General features: G+C 43.3%; 2 protein-coding genes across 7 annotated transcripts in view; both read right to left on the bottom strand.

Annotated features, from left to right (window-relative positions):
* Positions 1–9,759, bottom strand: part of SLC25A16 (solute carrier family 25 member 16) — a 38,864-nt gene extending 29,105 nt beyond the window's left edge. For 4 of the 6 annotated variants that reach the window (XR_014828048.1, XR_014828049.1, XM_021072451.2 and 1 more), the window contains exons 1-2: positions 9,523–9,759; positions 405–497 (exon numbers count right to left, since the gene is read on the bottom strand). Coding sequence is in view for 3 of the 6 variants with exons in the window: in XM_021072451.2 (XP_020928110.1) it covers positions 405–497; positions 9,523–9,643 (214 nt within the window). In the remaining 3 variants the exon portion in view is untranslated. The remainder of the gene's footprint in view (positions 1–404; positions 498–9,522) is intronic. The other 2 variants (XR_014828050.1, XM_021072452.2) reach the window with 1 other exon arrangement.
* Positions 1–18,277, bottom strand: part of DNA2 (DNA replication helicase/nuclease 2) — a 349,771-nt gene that overhangs the window by 94,278 nt on the left and 237,216 nt on the right. The window lies entirely within an intron of this gene.

An 18,277-nucleotide genomic window follows, 5' to 3' on the forward strand; every position in this document is an offset into this window, starting at 1 on the left:
TTCAACCCCTAGCCTGGGAACTTCCATATGCCATGGGTGGGGCCTGAAAAATAAGACCAAAAAAAAAAAAAATGTTGACAAGAAAATGAGCTACAATAAATATATAACATAAATATCCATTCCATATTTTGAGAAAAATCACTAAAACCAACTGGAGTTCCTCTGTAGAACTCCAGCGGGTTAAAGAGATTTTGCTTTAGAGAATGTTAATACCCTAAAATGATAATATGTATAACCACTGTTGTAAATGAAAAGATGAAAATGGATAAAAGATATATCCCTTGTAGAATTTGCCACCAAACTTGAACTCCCTTTTGTGTCTCTTTCCACTATAATTCACAACTGGAAACCAAGCCAGCAGATGGATAAAATTTTCATTTTTATTTTAGCATTCATTAACTCACCCAAATGTTTGTAATGGTGATTGTGAGCTTGTAATAAAACCTTTACTCGATCCAAAGGAGCAACTGTTGTTTTGGCACAGCACCCGGCAATACCTGAAAATTTTGAAAAGATCAGGAAGAAATTGCATACCATTTTTTTTTTCAGATAGAAATCATTATTTTTTTCAGCTAGCATACCTTCTAATCTCTAATTTGATCTCCATGGGTAACTTCCCAGTGGCAGCAACATATAGATGATAGGCCTTTATTCTCTAGAACTTAGTAACTGAGCACATCAGACTTGAAAATAAGTTTAGAGAATGTAAACTTGCCCTCTAATTCCTGATGAACACTGGATTCTTGCTAAATGCGGTTATGGAGAAATACACTTGGAGGTATTAACCCACCTATAAGGCTCTGTTTGAAGTAATGTCTTCCTCTTCTAGAGGAGTACTCATTAAAACAACCAAATTTTACCCATAAAATTCAGTCATTCATTTATACACTCAGCAATTATGTATTTGGTCTCTACCAAAGGCTGATGTGTGGACATATGGATGACAGTAAAGTGCATACATGGGCTTTAGCATAGATCAGAATCCAGGTCAGCCCTATTTGCTTGGCATGCTCCTAAGGCAATATAATATAAAAACTTTTTGCTATAGATTGTATAGTCTATTTGGATGCTTTTTTTTTTTTTTTTTGTCTTTTTTGTTGTTGTTGTTATTTCTTGGGCCGCTCCCGCGGCATATGGAGGTTCCCAGGCTAGGGGTTGAATCGGAGCTGTAGCCTTCGGCCTACTCCAGAGCCACAGCAATGCGGGATCCGAGCTGCGTCTGCAACCTACGCCACAGCTCACGGCAACGCCGGATCCTTAACCCACTGAGCAAGGGCAGGGACCGAACCCGCAACCTCATGGTTCCTAGTCGGATTCGTTAACCACTGCGCCACGCCGGGAACTCCTTTTTTTTTTTTTTTTTTTGTCTTTTTAGGGCCATCCCCAAGGCATATGGAGGTTCCCAGGCTAGGGGTCAAATCGGAGCTGTATCCCACAGCCACAGCAACGTGGGATCTGAGCCACATCTGCAACCTACACCATAGCTCATGGCAATGGTGGATATTTAACCCACTGAGCAAGGCCAGGGGTTGAATCTGCATCCTCATGGATGCTAGTCAGATTTGTTTCCGCTGAGCCACGACAGGAACTTCTGCTATAGACTATTTGCGTCCCACTAAAATTCATGTGTTGAAAACTAATTTCCAGTGATGGTGATTAGAGGTGGGACTTTTAGGAGAAAGGTTAGGACCCTCATGATTAGGACCCCTCTTTTAGGAGGTTGATTAGGAAGTTGATTAAAGGAATTAATGCCCTTATTAAAAAGGCCCCCAGGAGTTCCCTGGTGGTTCGGTAGGTTAAGGATCCAATGTCGTCCCTACTGTTGCTCAGGTCATTCCCGTGGTGTAGGTTCGATCTCTGGCCTACAAACTTCCACATGCCTTGGATGGAGCAAAAAAAAGCCCTTGTTAGAGTTCCTGTCATGGCTCAGAGGAAACAAATCTAGTCAGTATCCATAAGGACACAGGTTCAATCCGTGGCCTCGCTGAGTGGGTTAAGGATCCAGCATGGCCATTGAGCTGTGGTATAGGTTACAGACGTGGCTTGGCTACCACATTACTGTGGCTGTGGCATAGGCTAGCAGCCATAGCTCCGATTGACTCCTAGCCTGGGAACTTCCATATGCCAGGGATGTGGCCCTAAAGAAGACAGAAAAAAGGAGTTCCCGTCGTGGCTCAGTGGTTAACGAATCCAACTAAGAACCAAGAGGTTTCGGGTTCAATCCCTGGCCTTGCTCAGTGGGTTAACAATCTGGCGTTGCCGTGAGCTGTGGTGTAGGTTGCAGACGCAGCTCGGATCCCGAGTTGCTGTGGCTCTGGCATAGGCTGGTGGCTACAGCTCCAATTAGACCCCTAGCCTGAGAATCTCCATATGCCGCAGAAGTGGCCCTAAAAATGGCAAAAAAAAAGACCAAAAAAAAAAAAAAAGAAAAAAAGTCCTTGTCATTTTTATGATTATGTTAAGCTCTTCATCACTGCACATTTGTTCCAGAAGATACAGAGGACTGGGATTTTGTAGGTCTCTTCACTATTACATGCCCACAGATCAGTTCAGGGCCTGGCACTTTAACAGGTACTCAATAAATATTTGTTGAATGAGTGAATGCACAGTCATACTTTACAAACTTTTTAAAACCTAAGACTCAAACTTTACTCACATTTACTTAATAACTTATCAATTATTTATGCAATTGATGCTAAAATCCATACTCTGAGATATTCGAAAATAAATGCCTACTCAAATTTTAAGTCCACATATAAGCTTCTACATCAATTTTCTCTTATGTATTTATTCTTTTTTATTTTGTCTTTTCTAAGGGGTAGCACCCACGGCATATGGAGGTTCCCAGGCTAGGGGTCCAATCGGACCTGTAGCCACCAGCCTACACCACAGTCACAGCAACGCCAGATCCTTAACCCACTGAATGAGGCCAGGGATCAAACCCACAACCTCACAGTTCCTAGTCAGATTTGTTAACCACTGAGCCACGATGGGAACTCCAAGTTTCTCTTATTTAAACTAATAGTCATGGCCACTTAAAATTGAGGAAAAACTAAAAATAATTTGCATTCAGGTGTATCTGGTTTCAGAATATTCTGTTTTATATATTATATTCCCAGTCATTATGAATTAACTATATAAAAATTATTTAGAATATGTTAAATAAGTAGTTTCCTTTAATAGTACCGTGACTTGCTTATTGCATTACTTTATAGCTCAATTAATCACAAAAGTCCATTGAGTAAGGTCAAGCAGCTTTTATCTTCATTTTGAGCAACTGAAATTAAGATATTTGCCAAAGGCCACTAATTAACAATAAAAAGCAAGTATGGGAGGAATTCCTGTTGTGGCTCAGTGGGTTAAGAACCTGACTAGTATCCAAGAAGATGAAAGTTCATTTCCTGGCCTTGCTGACTGGGTTAAGGATCAGGCATTGCCACAAGCTGATGCAGGGTGCATCTGGCATTACTATGGCTGTGGCGTAGGCCAGTAGCTGCAGCTCCAATTCGACCCCTAGCCTGGGAACTTCCATATGTCATGGATGTGGCCCTAAAAAGAAAAGAAAAAAAAAATAGCAAGTATAGGAATTCCCCGGTGGCTAGGTGGGTTAAGAATCCAGCACCGTCGCTGCTGTGGCACAGGTTCAATTCCTGGTCCAGTACTTCTGCATGCCACAGGCATGGCCAAAAAAACACAAACAGAACAAATATGGTTTCCTGTTTACCAGATACTAAGCAAGGAGATTTAATTGCAGGCACTATGCCAAAGCTTTTCTTTTCTTTTTCTTTTTCTTTCTTTCTTTTTTTTTTTTTTTTTTTGACTGCCCCAAGTCATATGGAGTTCCTGGGCCAGGGATCGGATCCAAGCTACGGTCACAGCCTAAACTGCAGGTATGGCAATGCCAGATCCTTAAACCACTGTGCCAGGTTGAGGATGGAACCTGCATCCCAGCGCTCCCAAGAAGCCACCAATCCCATTAGGCCACAGTGAGAACTCCTGTGCCAAAGCTTTTACAGGTACTTTCTCATTTAATCGTTAAGATCTTCTGAGGTAGGTACTCTTATTTTCCCATTTAAAGGCTGAGGGGGTGGGGGGAGGTGGTCCCCTCATGGCGCATCGGAAACAAATCCGACTAGAAACCATGAGGTTTAGGGTTCAATTCCTGGCCTTGCTCAGCAGGTTAAGGGTCCAGCGTTGCCATGAGCTGTGGTGTAGGTCACAGGTGGGGCTTGGATCTGGCATTGCTGTGAGCTGTGGCATGGGCCAGCAGCAACAGCTCCAATTAGACCCCTACCCTGGGAACCTCCATATGCCTCCGGTGCAGCCCTAAAAAGACAAAAAAAAAGGGGGGGGGACTGAGGCACAGAAAGATTAAATAACTTGCCCAGTGATATCTTCTCATATCACTTGCACCAGGAAAGCCTATAATGGCTATAAAAATCTGTGTGCAACTTTTCACAGTCACTTGATTCACATAACCAAAACTAGAAAACAAAGTAAATTTTCATCAACAGATTGAAACTGGGGGAAATTCATACAATGGAATACTACTCAGTAACAAAAAGCAGCACACTACTGATACACACAATCTGAATGAAACATATGCATTCTGCTAAGTAAAAGAAGCCAGACTCAGAATACTACATACTGTATTAGTATATGTAAATGTATAATCACATTTATACAACATTCTGGAAAAGGCAAGACTATGGAGACAGAAAATATATCTGTGGCTGCCAGGGGTTGGAGATGAGAGGCAAGGCATGAATACAAATGAAAGTGGAAATAACTGGAGGTAATGGAACCATTCTCCATCTTGATAACAGTGGTCATTACAAAACATGTTTGTCAAAACTCATTAACTGCACACCCAAGAAAGGGTGAACTTTATTGTACATAAAATATACTTTAATAAACCTGATGTTAAAATAAAAAAACTATATAAAAAACAAAAAAGAATTGTGCAAGGTTCTAAAAAGTACACAGCTTAATCAAGATTCCACTGCAGGAGTTCCCACTGCAGCACAGTGGGTTAGGAATATGACTGCAATAGCTGGGGTCTTTGCAGAGTCACAGGTTCGATCCCCAGCCTAGTGCAGTGGGTTAAAGGATCCAGCATTGTCACAGCTGCAGCTGGGATTCAGTCCCTGGCCTTGGAACTTCTATATGCCACATGTACAGCTATGAAATAAAAAAAAAAAAAAATTCCATTGCAGAATTTCCTACACTTGCTGTCTCCAATTTTTTTTCCTCGTTTTAATAGATTTTATGGGAGTTCCCAGTGTGGCTCAGCTACCACAAACCCGACTAGTATCCATCCATCCCTGGCCTCACTCAGTAGATTAAGGATCTGGCATTGTCCTGAGCTATGGTATAGGTCGCAGATGTGGCTCAGATCCCATGTTGTTGTGGCTGTGGTGTAGACTGCAGCTGCGGCTCTGATTGGACCCTGAGCCTGGGAACTGCCATATGCCACAGGTGTGGCCCTAAAAAGCAATTATTAAAAAAAAGACTTTATGTAGTCAAGTGTAAGAATATATAGAGATAGGTGCACTCATTGTTAAGTATGCCACTTAATTCCACCAAAGTGAATACACCCACATAAGGTCAACCCAAATCAAAAAAATAGAACATTACCAGCCTCCCAGAAGACCTTCTCCTATACTCCCCAAATCACTATTTGTGCCTTCTCAGAGATAACCAATCAGCCTTCTGAGGTCTAACAACATTTTGGCTAACAATTTTGGCTGTTTTTGAACTTTATGCAAATAAAGTCACACAGTATACATTACATTTGGCTGCTTCTGTTCGATATTATGCTTGTGAGATTCATACACGTTGTTGGTGTGGCAGGAATTTACTCATTTTCAGTGCTACATAGTTTTCACTGTATGATGATACCATATTTTAATTACACATTCCAATGTTGATGGATATTTGGGTTGCTTCTGCTTCGGGGATATTATGAATATTACAGATAAGAACAGAAATACTTATGTTGGCTCTATACCTAAGAGTGGGCTGCTGATCATATGGTATACAAATATTAAACTTTAAAGATAACTGCTCAGTTTTCCAAAGTGGTTTACCAATTTGCATTATCATCAGCAGCATATGAGAGTCCTGGTTGCTATCCTTGCTTACATGTTACCAAGACTCTACTTCAATATCTAGTCTACATTACAAAATGTAATGTGGGAGTTCCCGTCGTGGCGCAGTGGTTAACGAATCCGACTAGGAACCATGAGGTTTCAGGTTCGATCCCTGGCCTTGCTCAGTGGGTTAAGGATCTGGCATTGCCATGAGCTGTGGTGTAGGTCGCAGACGCAGCTCAGATCCCACGTTATTGTGGCTCTGGTGTAGGGAGACGGCTACAGCTTCGATTCGACCCCTAGCCTGGGAACCTCCATATGCTGTGGAAGCGGCCCTAGAAAAGACAAAAAAAAAAAAATTAATGTAGTATGTCCAACACTGAACTTCTAATCTCCCTCCACAATTATCATGAAAGTTGTTCCACCTACAGCCTTCCCATTTCAGTCAATGACAAGATTATCCTTTCAGCTGTTCAGATCAAAATCAATCTCCCTTGACTTCCTTATCCTATCTCATTCTGTCAGAAAATCATTTATTCTATCTATATCCAGATTATCACAATTTTTCACCACATCCCCTGCTACTAACCTGATCCAAGTCACCACCATCCATCATCTAAACTATCACAATAACCATCAAACTTCTCCCCCTGCTTCCATATTACACTCCTACAGTTATTCTCCACAGAGCAGCCAAAGGCATCATTTGGAAACATATCATATTGTGTCACTTCTGTACTAAAGATTTACAATAGCTACTTACTTCACTCCTAAATGTCAGAATCTTTACAATGGTTTGCAAGGCCTTTCATTTCTTGCCCCATTTAACTTTCTAACCTCCTTCGCCCATCAAAACCACCTGGCTCCAGCCACATCGGTTTCTCTCCTGTTCTTTGGACTGAAAAGGCCCTCCCTGACTTTGAAGCCTTTGTTTTAGCTTTTCTCTCCACCCGGAATGTTCCTCCTTAGACATAAACTTGCTAAATAAACTTCCTCACTTCAATTTTGCTAAAGTGTCATTCATCCTTCCAGTGAGGCTTATTATTGGGTAATACTGTACCCACTTAGTCTCTCCATTTCCTTGCCCCATTCTCTTTTTATTTCCTCCCATTCCATTCATTACTTTGTCTGTCTTCTTTTCTTCTTTTTTTTTGGGGGGGGAAGCACCAACCACATGCTGAAGTTCCAGAGTTAGGGATCAAACAAACGCAACAGCAGTGACAATGCCGGATCCTTAATCTGCTGAGCCACCAGGGAACTCCCACCATCATTTTCTAATATACTATATAACTTATTTTTTTCATTTTTGTTTATTGTCTTTCTCACCACAACTTCCCAACCAATGTAAACTCTAGGATCTTTGTTTTGTTCCCTGATGTACACTGAGCATGTAGCAGATGCAGGGCAGGCACTCAAATATTCCTTGTATGAATGAATGAATGTCCTTTTTATCAACAGAACAAAATAATTCTTAATACTAATGCAGTGTACAGATACCTTTTGTGTATGTATGTGTATTTTTAGGACCGCACCCACGGCATATGGAAGTTCCCGGGCTAGGGGTCAAATCAGAGGTGTAGCTGTAGCTGCCGGCCTATGCCACAACCAAAGCAATGTGGGATCCATGCCACATTTGTGACTTACACCACAGCTCACAGCAACGCCAGGTCCTTAACCCACTGAGAGATGCCAGGGATCGAACCCGCATCCTAATGGATTCTAGTAGGGTTCATTAACTGCTGAGCCAAGAAGGAAACACCCAGCTATTTTTTACAACTCCTCATAATGTGGATTTTGTGTGTGTGTGTCTATTCAGGGCTGTACCTGTGGCATATGGAGGTTCCCAGGCTAGGGGTCAAATCGGAGCTGTAGCCACTGGCCTTTGCCACAGTCACAGCAATGTTAGATCCGAGCCATGTGCGACCTACACCACAGCTAACGGCAACGCCGGATCCTTAACCCACTGAGTGAGGCCAGGGATCAAAACTGCGTGCTCATGTATGCTAGTCAGATTTGTTTCCCCTGAGCCATGATGGGAACTCCATAATGTGGAATTTTTAAAATTCCTGGCCTTGGAGTTCCCTTGGGGCAAAGTGGGTTAAGGATCTGATGTTATCACTTCAGCGGCCTGGGTCAATGCTGTGGTGCAGGTTCAATCCCTGGACCAGGAACTTCCACATGTCCCCGGATGAGGCCAAACAATAACAACAACAACTAAAACAAAATAAAATTCCCAGCCTTGATGTTCCCTGGTGACTCAGCAGGTTAAGGTGGCTCCAGTCGCTGCTGTGGCACAATTTCCACCCCTGGCCTGGAGAAATTTCACCAGCCAGGCTGAGAAAACAAATTCCCAGCCTTAACAAAAAATTAAGTGATAACAACCCAAACAATCTGAGAGACATTATGAACCTTCTGGGCCCACAGTCACACCAATAATAGGGCTGCACCAGCTAACCATCAAGCAGCTGTGGCACAGTTTGCTAGAATCACCGGAAGCAGTTTTGGTTGTAGACAGTTTTGCACAATTTCCTAGTCATTTTTAATAAGCTGTCCTCATACTACTCTGACATAAAATAATGCCATTTGCAACAACATGGATGGAACTAGACTCATACTGAGTGAAGTCAGAAAGACAAAGACAAATACCATATGATATCACTTATATCTTGAATATAATATATGGCACAAATGAATCTTTCCACAGGAAAAAAAAAAAATCATGGACTTGGAGAATAGACTTGTGGTTGCCAAGGAGGAGGGGAGGGAGTGAGATGGATTGGGAGCTTAGGGTTAATAGATGCAGACTATTGCCTTTGGAATGGATTAGCAATGAGATCCTGCTGTGTAGCACTGGGAACTATGTCTAGTCACTTATGATGGAGCATGATAATGTGAGAAAAAAGAATGTATACATGTATGTATAACTGGGTCACCATGGTGTATAGTAGAAAACTGACAGAACACTGTAAACCAGCTATAATGGAAAAAAATAAAAATCATTATATAAAAAAAATAAGCTGTCCTCCAATATTTGTTTTCTTTTAAGCAAACAGCAAAATCCAATTCTACACCAGTCGTTCATGGTCTTTATACAAGAAAGGAGCTCCCAGCATGTTTCACTGAAACCCTGGGGTCTTTGAAGGGAGTCCTCTATTTTCCCGGCTATCCAACCCTGAAGAATGGGTGCCCGGTTCAGCCCTTCCAGGTCCCCTACCGCTTCGCGACAGCTCAAGGCCCTTCCTCTGCAGGACCCTGATGAGATTACTCAATTGATTATAGAAAGAGGTTATAGCAGGTCCCGGCAAACACCTGGCAGGGCATTGAAACAGCCCAAGTCCGAGAATGTCATCGCGGCCGCAAGCACCCAACCTGCCCCGGATCCTGCCCCTAAAGCTCGGGGTACGACCAGGTCCTCCCGACGGACACCCACCTCCAGCCAGGAAGGAACGCAACCAGTAGAAGTCTCGGCGAGCGGCGGGTCCTCCGGTTCCTGCTGCCTGCGGCATCGCAGGAGGTGGCTCGGCCGCTGCCAGGGCCGCCGCCGCCGCCATCAGGATCAGGGCCGCGCAGGAGCTTTGGTCGCCAACTCACAGTCCAAGAGCCCTAGCCATGCCCAGAGCAGGCGGTGACAGGGCACCCCGCCGCCGTGCGGGCGGGACGGAATACCGCCGGCGGTGCAGCGCGGCGCGGGCTGATGGCGTACGCCAGAGGCGGGGCCTGGATCAAGGCCCGAAGGGGGCGTCACCTCCCCCCACCCCCACGTTGGACGTGTCCCCACGCCCCTGCCTCACCCAAAATCCCTGCTTCTGGCTGGAGTCACTCTTCAGGCCTCTTCTGTTACGGACGGAGGAAGGGAAACATGGCCAGCAAGAAGGTCCTTCCAAAACCCGCCACCTCAGAAAGTCCTCCACCGTCCGTTGACCTGTATTGACCACTGACCTGGAACCGTCCAGCGGGCTGCTTATGACCTTCCTAAAAATGAGCCCCAGGAGTTCCCTTCGTGGCTCAGTGGTTAAAGAATCCGACTAGGAATCATGAGGTTGCGGGTTCCATCCCTGGCCTTGCGCAGTGGGTTAAGGATCCAGCGGTGCCATGAGCTGTGGTGTAGGTCGCAGACGCAGCTCGGATCTGGCGTTGCTGTGGCTCTGGTGTAGGCTGGCAGCAACAGCTCCTATTAGACCCCTAGCCTGGGAGCCTCCATGTGCAGCGGGAGTGGCCCTAGAAAAGGCAAAAAGACAACAACAACAAAAAATTCCAGCCTTTGCTCACTCTTTCCAGGAACCTCTGAAATTGTAGTCTCTCCCACCAAATCACCTCTGCCTTCTCTGAGCTTCTCGCTGAGCCTGTTTCTGCCTCCCTAACGGTTCACCAGGAAGCTTCAATTCCACCCCATCACCTCTGCCAAAGAAATAGTTGCTGAAGCAAGTTCTTCTTTCTTTGGGGCTCTGTGAATTACACAAATACCAGGAGCTTCTGAATCTCTGTCTTATGCTTAGCACTCAAATTCCACCGCTCTACCCACTACCAGCTCCTAAACTCTCAGGAACTTCCGTTTCTTCTTACTAGCCCTACTGTATTACAAGACTGTACTTTTTTTAACCACCCCTTATGGACACTATTCTATTGCTATGAATCCCTCATCACTTCCAACTTGAGCAAAATTCATCCCTATTTTTTTTTTTTTTTGTCTTTTTTTAGCTATTTCTTGGGCCGCTTCCACGACATGTGGAGATTCCCAGGCTAGGGGTCCAATCGGAGCTGTAGCCACCGGACTACACCAGAGCCACAGCAACGTGGGATCCGAGCCGCGTCTGCAACCTACACCACAGCTCACGGCAACGCCGGATCCTTAACCCACTGAGCAAGGGCAGGGACCGAACCCGCAACCTCATGGTTCCTAGTCGGATTTGTTAACCACTGCGCCACGACGGGAACTCCAATTCATCCCTATTCTTTGTGACCACAGTTGTTCTGAACTTTTATCCTCTGTCAGAAATTATCACGATTTTCATTAATACTTACTCCAACCTTCACTATTATTGGCACTGGTCCCGTTTCTCTTTCCACCCATATATGCCTCTGCAAGGTGTTTCTAGCCACATTTAGTCATTAATGATGGGTCTAGATTTCTTTTTTTTTTTTTTCACTTTTATGGTATGCCCTTTTTTTTAAGGTTAGCTTTTAATGGATTTGATAGTCATGTGCAAATTTGATCATAATATACAAGAGCCAATGTTTCTATAGAGCTATGTCTGAACAAGAACAGAATCTCAAAATACAGCATAAACCTGAACCAACTAGACTTTTTTTGGCTTTTTTCTGCAAGTTGTCATATTCTGATCAAATACAAGTCTTGCTTCCCCACAGGTGCAGTGTTTCCTTATATGCTCAAGGAGTGGTATTTTAGATGCCTGGTCACAGTTCTAAGCATTTCTTGAGGGATGGATTAAATGGATTCAGACATCACAGTACATATTCATAGAGCAAAAACTTGTTCTCATTCTGACACCTCTTTACAACTAACAGAGATACAACATTAAGTTAGGATTTTTACCAAGAAACCGTGTTGGCAGTTTTTCCCCTTCTAATGAGATCTGTGCTGCCCTGGATGTTCCACACACATGATTACTAGAAGCAGAAGGATAAACACCTGAGGCATGCAATCTGCTTGCAGTGAATCTATTGACATGATGCTGCTAAAGGACCTAGGGATTCACCCAGATATGGATTTCACAGGTTGGGAAAAAGGTAGCACACACACCAACAGAGATTTTGTTGGTTGAAAAGCGTAGGTCAAGATTAGATTGCAACATCATTGCGAAACATTTCTTTTTTTTTTTTTTTTTTTTTTTTTTGGCCTTTTTGCCTTTTCTAGGGCCACTTCCCGCGGCATATGGAGTTCCCAGGCTGGGGTCTAGTTGGAGCTGTAGCCACTGGCCTATGCCAGAGCCACAACAACTTGGGATCCGAGCTGAGTCTGCAACCTACACCAGAGCTCATGGCAACGCCGGCTCCCTAACCCACTGAGCAAGGCCAGGGATCGAACCCGCAACCTCATGGTTCCTAGTTGGATTCATTAACCACTGAGCCATGATGGGAACTCCACATTTCACTTTCTTAAGAAAGTTTAAAGTGTACTTATATGTCCCCTGCAGCTCAGTATAAACAAACGGTGTATATGTTTGTAGTAATATGGAGAGTCAGATCGGCTTTTGCAATCTGATTTAACCCCTGAGCAGCTATGTTAAAAGTCAGCATTTTAAAAAGCCCAATAAAAACTACTGTAAAAACTCTACCAGAATGCTACAGTGATAAACATCATTCTGTACAGAAACATAAAATCTCAGAAGCTCATAGAACCTTACTCCTGCTCAAATGAAAAAAAATACATACAGATACACATTTCTGGAAATAGTTCAGGTACTTAAGCTGGACATAAATTATTTCAAGCTAAGTTTTACTTGCCCAGAGAACATCTACATAGTTTGGTGAGGAACATAATAAATCACTCCACCTCTGATTTTTTTTACCAGCATGACGAGTGTTTTACCAAAAATATATTTTCTTTTTTGTGTGTGTGTCTTTTTGCCTTTTCTAGGGCCGCTTCCCGCGGCATATGGAGGTTCCCAGGCCAGGGGTAGAACTCAGTTGTACAATATTGTAAAAATAATTAATGCTACTGAATTGTACACTTAAAAATGGTTAAGGAGTTCCCGTCATGGCTCAGTGGTTAGCGAATCTGACTAAGAGCCATGAAGTTGCGGGTTCGGTCCCTGGCCTTGCTCAGTGGGTTAAGGATCCGGTGTTGCTGTGAGCTGTGTTGCTGTGGCTCTGGTGTAGGCTGGTGGCTACAGCTCTGATTCGACCCCTGGCCTGGGAACCTCCATATGCCACTGGAGCAGCCCAAGAAAATGCAAAAAAAAAAAAGACAAAAAAAAAAAAAAAAAAGGGTTAAAATGGGAGTTCACCTTGTAGCCTAGTGGGTTAAGGCCCCAACATAGTGTCCATGAGGATTGGGGTTCATCACAAGATATAGAGGAGGTCCCAGATGCAGCTTGGATCCAGTGTTGCTGAGGCTGTGACATAGGCTGGCAGCTGCAGCTCCAACTGCAGGGAACTTCCATATGCTGCAGGTGTGGTAAATTAATTAATTGATTAATTAAAATATGGACAATGTATGAATACCATATAGACTGTATACAGTATACACAATAAATACATAATAATAAATACAATAACTACCTAAAAAGCCTTCTTTGAAAACTTCTTCCAAATCCCAACATTTCATGAAAGACAGAGGAATCAAATGTGCCATTTTAATAAACATTGTCATAGACCTTAACCATCTTTAAGTCTAATGTTAGGTGGTATCTTTTATTTATTTATTTATTTTTAATTAATTTATTTTAATTTTTATTTTTGGCCACTCCCATGCATGCAGAAGTTCCTGGGCCAGGAATCAAACTGCACCACAGCAGCAACCCAAGCCGTTACAATGACGACTCATATCCTTAACCCACTGAATCACATGAGAACCCCCAGGTAGTCTCCTTTAAACTACAGATTAGGAGTTCCTGTCGTGGCGCAGTGGTTAACGAATCCGACTAGGAACCATGAGGTTGCGGGTTCGGTCCCTGCCCTTGCTCAGTGGGTTAAGGACCCGCCATTGCCGTGAGCTGTGGTGTAGGTTGCAGATGCGGCTCGGATCCTGCGTTGCTGTGGCTCTGGCATAGGCAGGTGGCTATGGCTCTGATTCGACCCCTAGCCTGGGAAACCTCCACATGCCGCAGGGGCGGGCTCGGATCCTGGGTTGCTGTGGCTCTGGCATAGGCAGGTGGGTATGGCTCTCATTCGACCCCTAGCCTGGGAAACCTCCACATGCCGCAGGGGCGGCCTAAGAAATAGCAAAAAGACAAAAATAAATAAATAAACTACAGATCATTAACTTTTTTTTTTTTTTTTTCCTTTTTAGAGCCACACGCATGGCATATGGAGGTTCCCAGGCTAGGGGTTGAATCGGAGCTACAGCTGCCGGCCTATGCCACAGCCACAGCAATGCCATTTCCGAGCTGCATCTGTGACCTACACCTCAACTCAAGGCAATACCAGATCCTTAACCCACTGAGTGAGGTCAGGGATCGAACCGAAACCTCATGGTTCCTAGTCAGATTCGTTTCCACTATGCCATGACAGGAGCTCTCTGGACATGTTTTATTGAAGTACAGTTGATTTACAATGTTGTTTTAATTTCTGTTTACAGCAAAGTGATTCAGTAATATATATGTATACATCCTGATTTATCATAGGATATTGAATATAGTTACCTGTGCTATATACTAGAACCTTGTTGTTTACCCATTCTATATATAATAGTTTGCATCTGTTAATCCCAAATTCCCAGTCTGTCCATCCCCCACTCCTCCTCTCCCTTGGCAACCACAAGTCTGAAGAACAGAAACTTTGAATGTCTAGGTCTCTACTTAGAAGGTAAGTGATCTTGGGACTTAATAAATTCTTATCTTCAGTTTCTAATTTCTCAAATGTGGGTGATCCTTCCCCCCAGATATGATGTGAATATCAAATAAGATCATTTAGGCAAAGGACCTACTAGAGTGCTCAGCACATAGTAGGTGCTATATTCTTATCATTTCCTTAGCATGTGCACCCCTAGACCTGCAGAACACCTCATTATTTATTTACTCAATACTTATATACTGTCTACCCACTGTGCATCAGGCATTATGTTAGATAGTCAAGCTATAAAAATGAAAAAGATAAACTATCTACAGGTGTTTCCTGGTGGCCCAGCAGTTAAGGATCCATGCTTGTCACTGCTATGGCTCCTGTCCCAGCTATGGCAGACTGCTATGGCTCCTGTCCCAGCTATGGCACAGGTTCACTCCCTGGCCCAGGAATTTCTGCAAGCCTCGGGTGTAGCCAAAAAAAAAAAAAAAAAAAAAAATTCCTACAAAGACTTTGGTAAGAGAGCAACCAGCTACAAAAAAGTAAATATAGGAGTTCCCATCATGGCGAAGTGGCTAACAAACCTGACTAGGAACCATGAGGTTTCCAGTTCAATCCCTGACCTCCCTCAGTGGGTTAAGGATCTGGCGTTGCCGTGAACTGTGGTGTAGGTTGCAGACGCGGCTCAGATCCCATGTTGCTGTGGCTCTGGTGTAGGCTGGTGGCTACAGCTCCAATTCGACCCCTAGCCTGGGAACCTCCATATGCCGAAGGTGCGGCCCTAGAAAAGACAAAAAAAAAAGTAAATATAGTTTTGTCAGTTACCTATCCTGTATTAGGGGTATGTATGGCATGTAATAAGGTACAAAGAGGCGAGAGACCTGTTCTATCGGGGTGAGGCGAGGTTAGGAAAAGCTTGAAACTTGAGCTGACCGTTGAAAGATAAGTAAGAGTTTTCTGTATATTTCAGAAGTGGAACTACATCATCTCAATGTAGTTACAATTAGGTATAGCAATGAAGTACGTATATTATTTAGAGACATGACCAAATTTATTTTTGTTGTTCTTCACTAGGTATTTCCTGTACAGGTGCTAGGCATCAGAGACAGAATAGTAAATAAGAGGTCTCTGCACTTCAAGGAGCTTAAACTCTAGTGGGAAAGAAATCTTAATAAAATTACCACAGTAAAATTGAAACTGGGATAAGTACTTCTAAGAAAAGTCTTATTGCATGATGATACATAAATGCTTAAAATAGGGATTGATCTAAGCAAGAAGTTTAGGGAAAATTTCCTTAAGAAAGTGATACTTGAACTCAAAAGTGAAGAATAACTGGGGCTTAAATGAGGAAAGGAGAAAGAACAAGCATTCCAGGAAAAACAAACAGAGCCTATGGTGGTAGTTTGATATCTTCAAAGGTTTGATCGCAACCTGGAATACATTACCATATTTTGTCCTTCCAGGATTCAGACAGGTCACTTACCTTGAGAAATGTGTGAGACAGTAGAGGGAGCTGTTAGACTGGAGAACTATAGAAGTGCTTGCTTGCCTAAAATGAAACTTGCCTGCAAATGAAATTTCCCGGTTTATAAAAATGGAATTATTGGTTTGCAGTTACAGAAGAAAGCCCTGAGGCTGGAGTGGGAAGAACTAGAAGCTTTGTGACACAAGTTGATTTAGAGAAATAGCTAAATTGTCTTAAAGCTACTGACAGCCTTGTAGCCATAATGGGAGTCCTAACATGACCCTAAAGGCAGCATGAAACCAGTGTTAAGCTGTGGTTGACATGGTGAGGTGTATGTTTCAAAATAGTCATTCCAGGAGTTCCCATGGTGGCATCTCTGGACACAGGTTCGATCACTAGCCTGGCACAGTGGGTTAAAGGATTTGGCTTTGCCACAGCTGTGGCATAGGTCCCAGGTGTGGCTCAGATCTGATCCCTGGCCTGAAAACTGCATATGCCTCAGGATGGCCAAAAAAGGGGGAAAAAAAAAAACATTCCGGCCATGGCCTGAATAATGGTATAGGTACTAAAGTGTCTGTGAAAGGTCTGTTGTAAAATGTGGCAATTGATCAAAAGGCCATGAGAATGGAGGGACGTGGAAGAATTTGAGACACACTGAAGTGGGATGAAATGTACAGAACTTGGTGATGGATTCAGTAAGGGGGCTGAGGAAAGGGAGATGTTAAAGGAGATTCCTAGGATCCTGGTTAACATAACTGGATGGAATCACTGAGGCTGGGATCACTGGAAGAGAATCAGTTTGTTGGTGATTTAGGGCAAAGTCAAAGAAGTTAAATATAGGGTTAGATATATAGGTTGAATGTATAGGAGTTGACACAGTGGTTTAATGATCTGGCTGGTCTCTGTGGAGTCGCTGGTTTGATCTCCAGTCTGGCATAGTGGGTTAAGGATCTGGCATTGCTACAGGTGTGGCGTAGGTCACAGATGCAGCTCAGATTTGATCCCCAGCCCAGGAACTTCCATATGCTATGGGTGCTGCTGAAAAAGGGGGGGAAAAAAGTTAAATATACACTAAGAAGCCCAGGAGTTCCTGTGGTAGGGCAGTGGAAACAAATCCAACTAGGAGCCATGAGGTTGCGGGTTCGATCTCTAAATGCTTTAGAGATATTATCCAGTTGCTTCTGACAGTCAATATTTGACCTGTCAGCAGTACTTATTGAGAGTATTATAGTATGAGCTCCTATAGAAAGATAAGACTCAAAAGAAATAAAAGATATGTCTGACTCTGAAGCTTTCAGGTAGTTGAGGAAATGAAATGTTGCAATATACTATATTAATGAAAAATTCAACATTACATATCAGTGAGTATAAATTAAGTTCAATACTATTCTTCATGAATGCTGAGAAAGGGTGATCATTAGTAGGTTATCATTAGGGGGTTATATAACCTCAACCCCCATTTGGTAGGGTTGAGGCTTTGTTTCTTGTTTTTCTGTGGGTTATTTATTTATTTTTTTTTTTGACTGCACCCAAGGCAAATGAAAGTTTCTAGGGCCAAGGATCAAATCCAAGCCACACCTTCAACCTACGCTGTAGTTTGCAGCAAAGCACTGAGTGAAGCCAGGGACCTGAACTAGGATCCTTACTGAAACACCAAGACGCGGTTGGGTCTTTAACCAGCCGAGCCACAATGGGAACTCCCAAGGACAAGCATTTTTGAAATGCATCTTATGTAAATGGGAAGGAATAGGACGTGGTCCTTACTTTGTATAAGCAGGAGGCCCCTGCTTTGTATAAGCCTGTAGTAAGTTCTTTAATTTTCCCTCATGTTTAAGGTATTGTGGACACTGTGAAATTTACCAAGAAATCAGCTTCATTTGTGCAAACATATAGAATTGTATAATTGCAGTCATAGGTTATAATAGGAGCTCTGAGAGGCATTTAACAATATTTCTTGAGCTACTGGGTATCTTTGTGCCAAGTGCTAAGATAGCACTGAGAATGTAAAAAGAAAGGTAAGTCCTTCTTTTTTTTTTTTTTTTTTTGGCTTTTTGGTATTTCTAGGTCCACTCCCACGGAATATGCAGGTTCCCATGCTAGGGGTCTAATCGGAGCTGTAGCCACCGGACTACACCAGAGCCACAGCAACGTGGGATCCAAGCCTCGTCTGCAACCTACACCACAGCTCATGGCAACACCAGATCCTTAACCCACTGAGCAAGGGCAGGGACCGAACCCACAACCTCATGGTTCCTAG

Source organism: Sus scrofa, chromosome 14 (genome assembly GCF_054392235.1).
Source record: "Sus scrofa isolate SSC_HxYL_T2T_F1_AM1 chromosome 14, Sscrofa_HxYL_maternal_Yorkshire_Landrace_v2.0, whole genome shotgun sequence".
In the NCBI taxonomy this organism is placed as follows: domain Eukaryota; kingdom Metazoa; phylum Chordata; class Mammalia; order Artiodactyla; family Suidae; genus Sus; species Sus scrofa.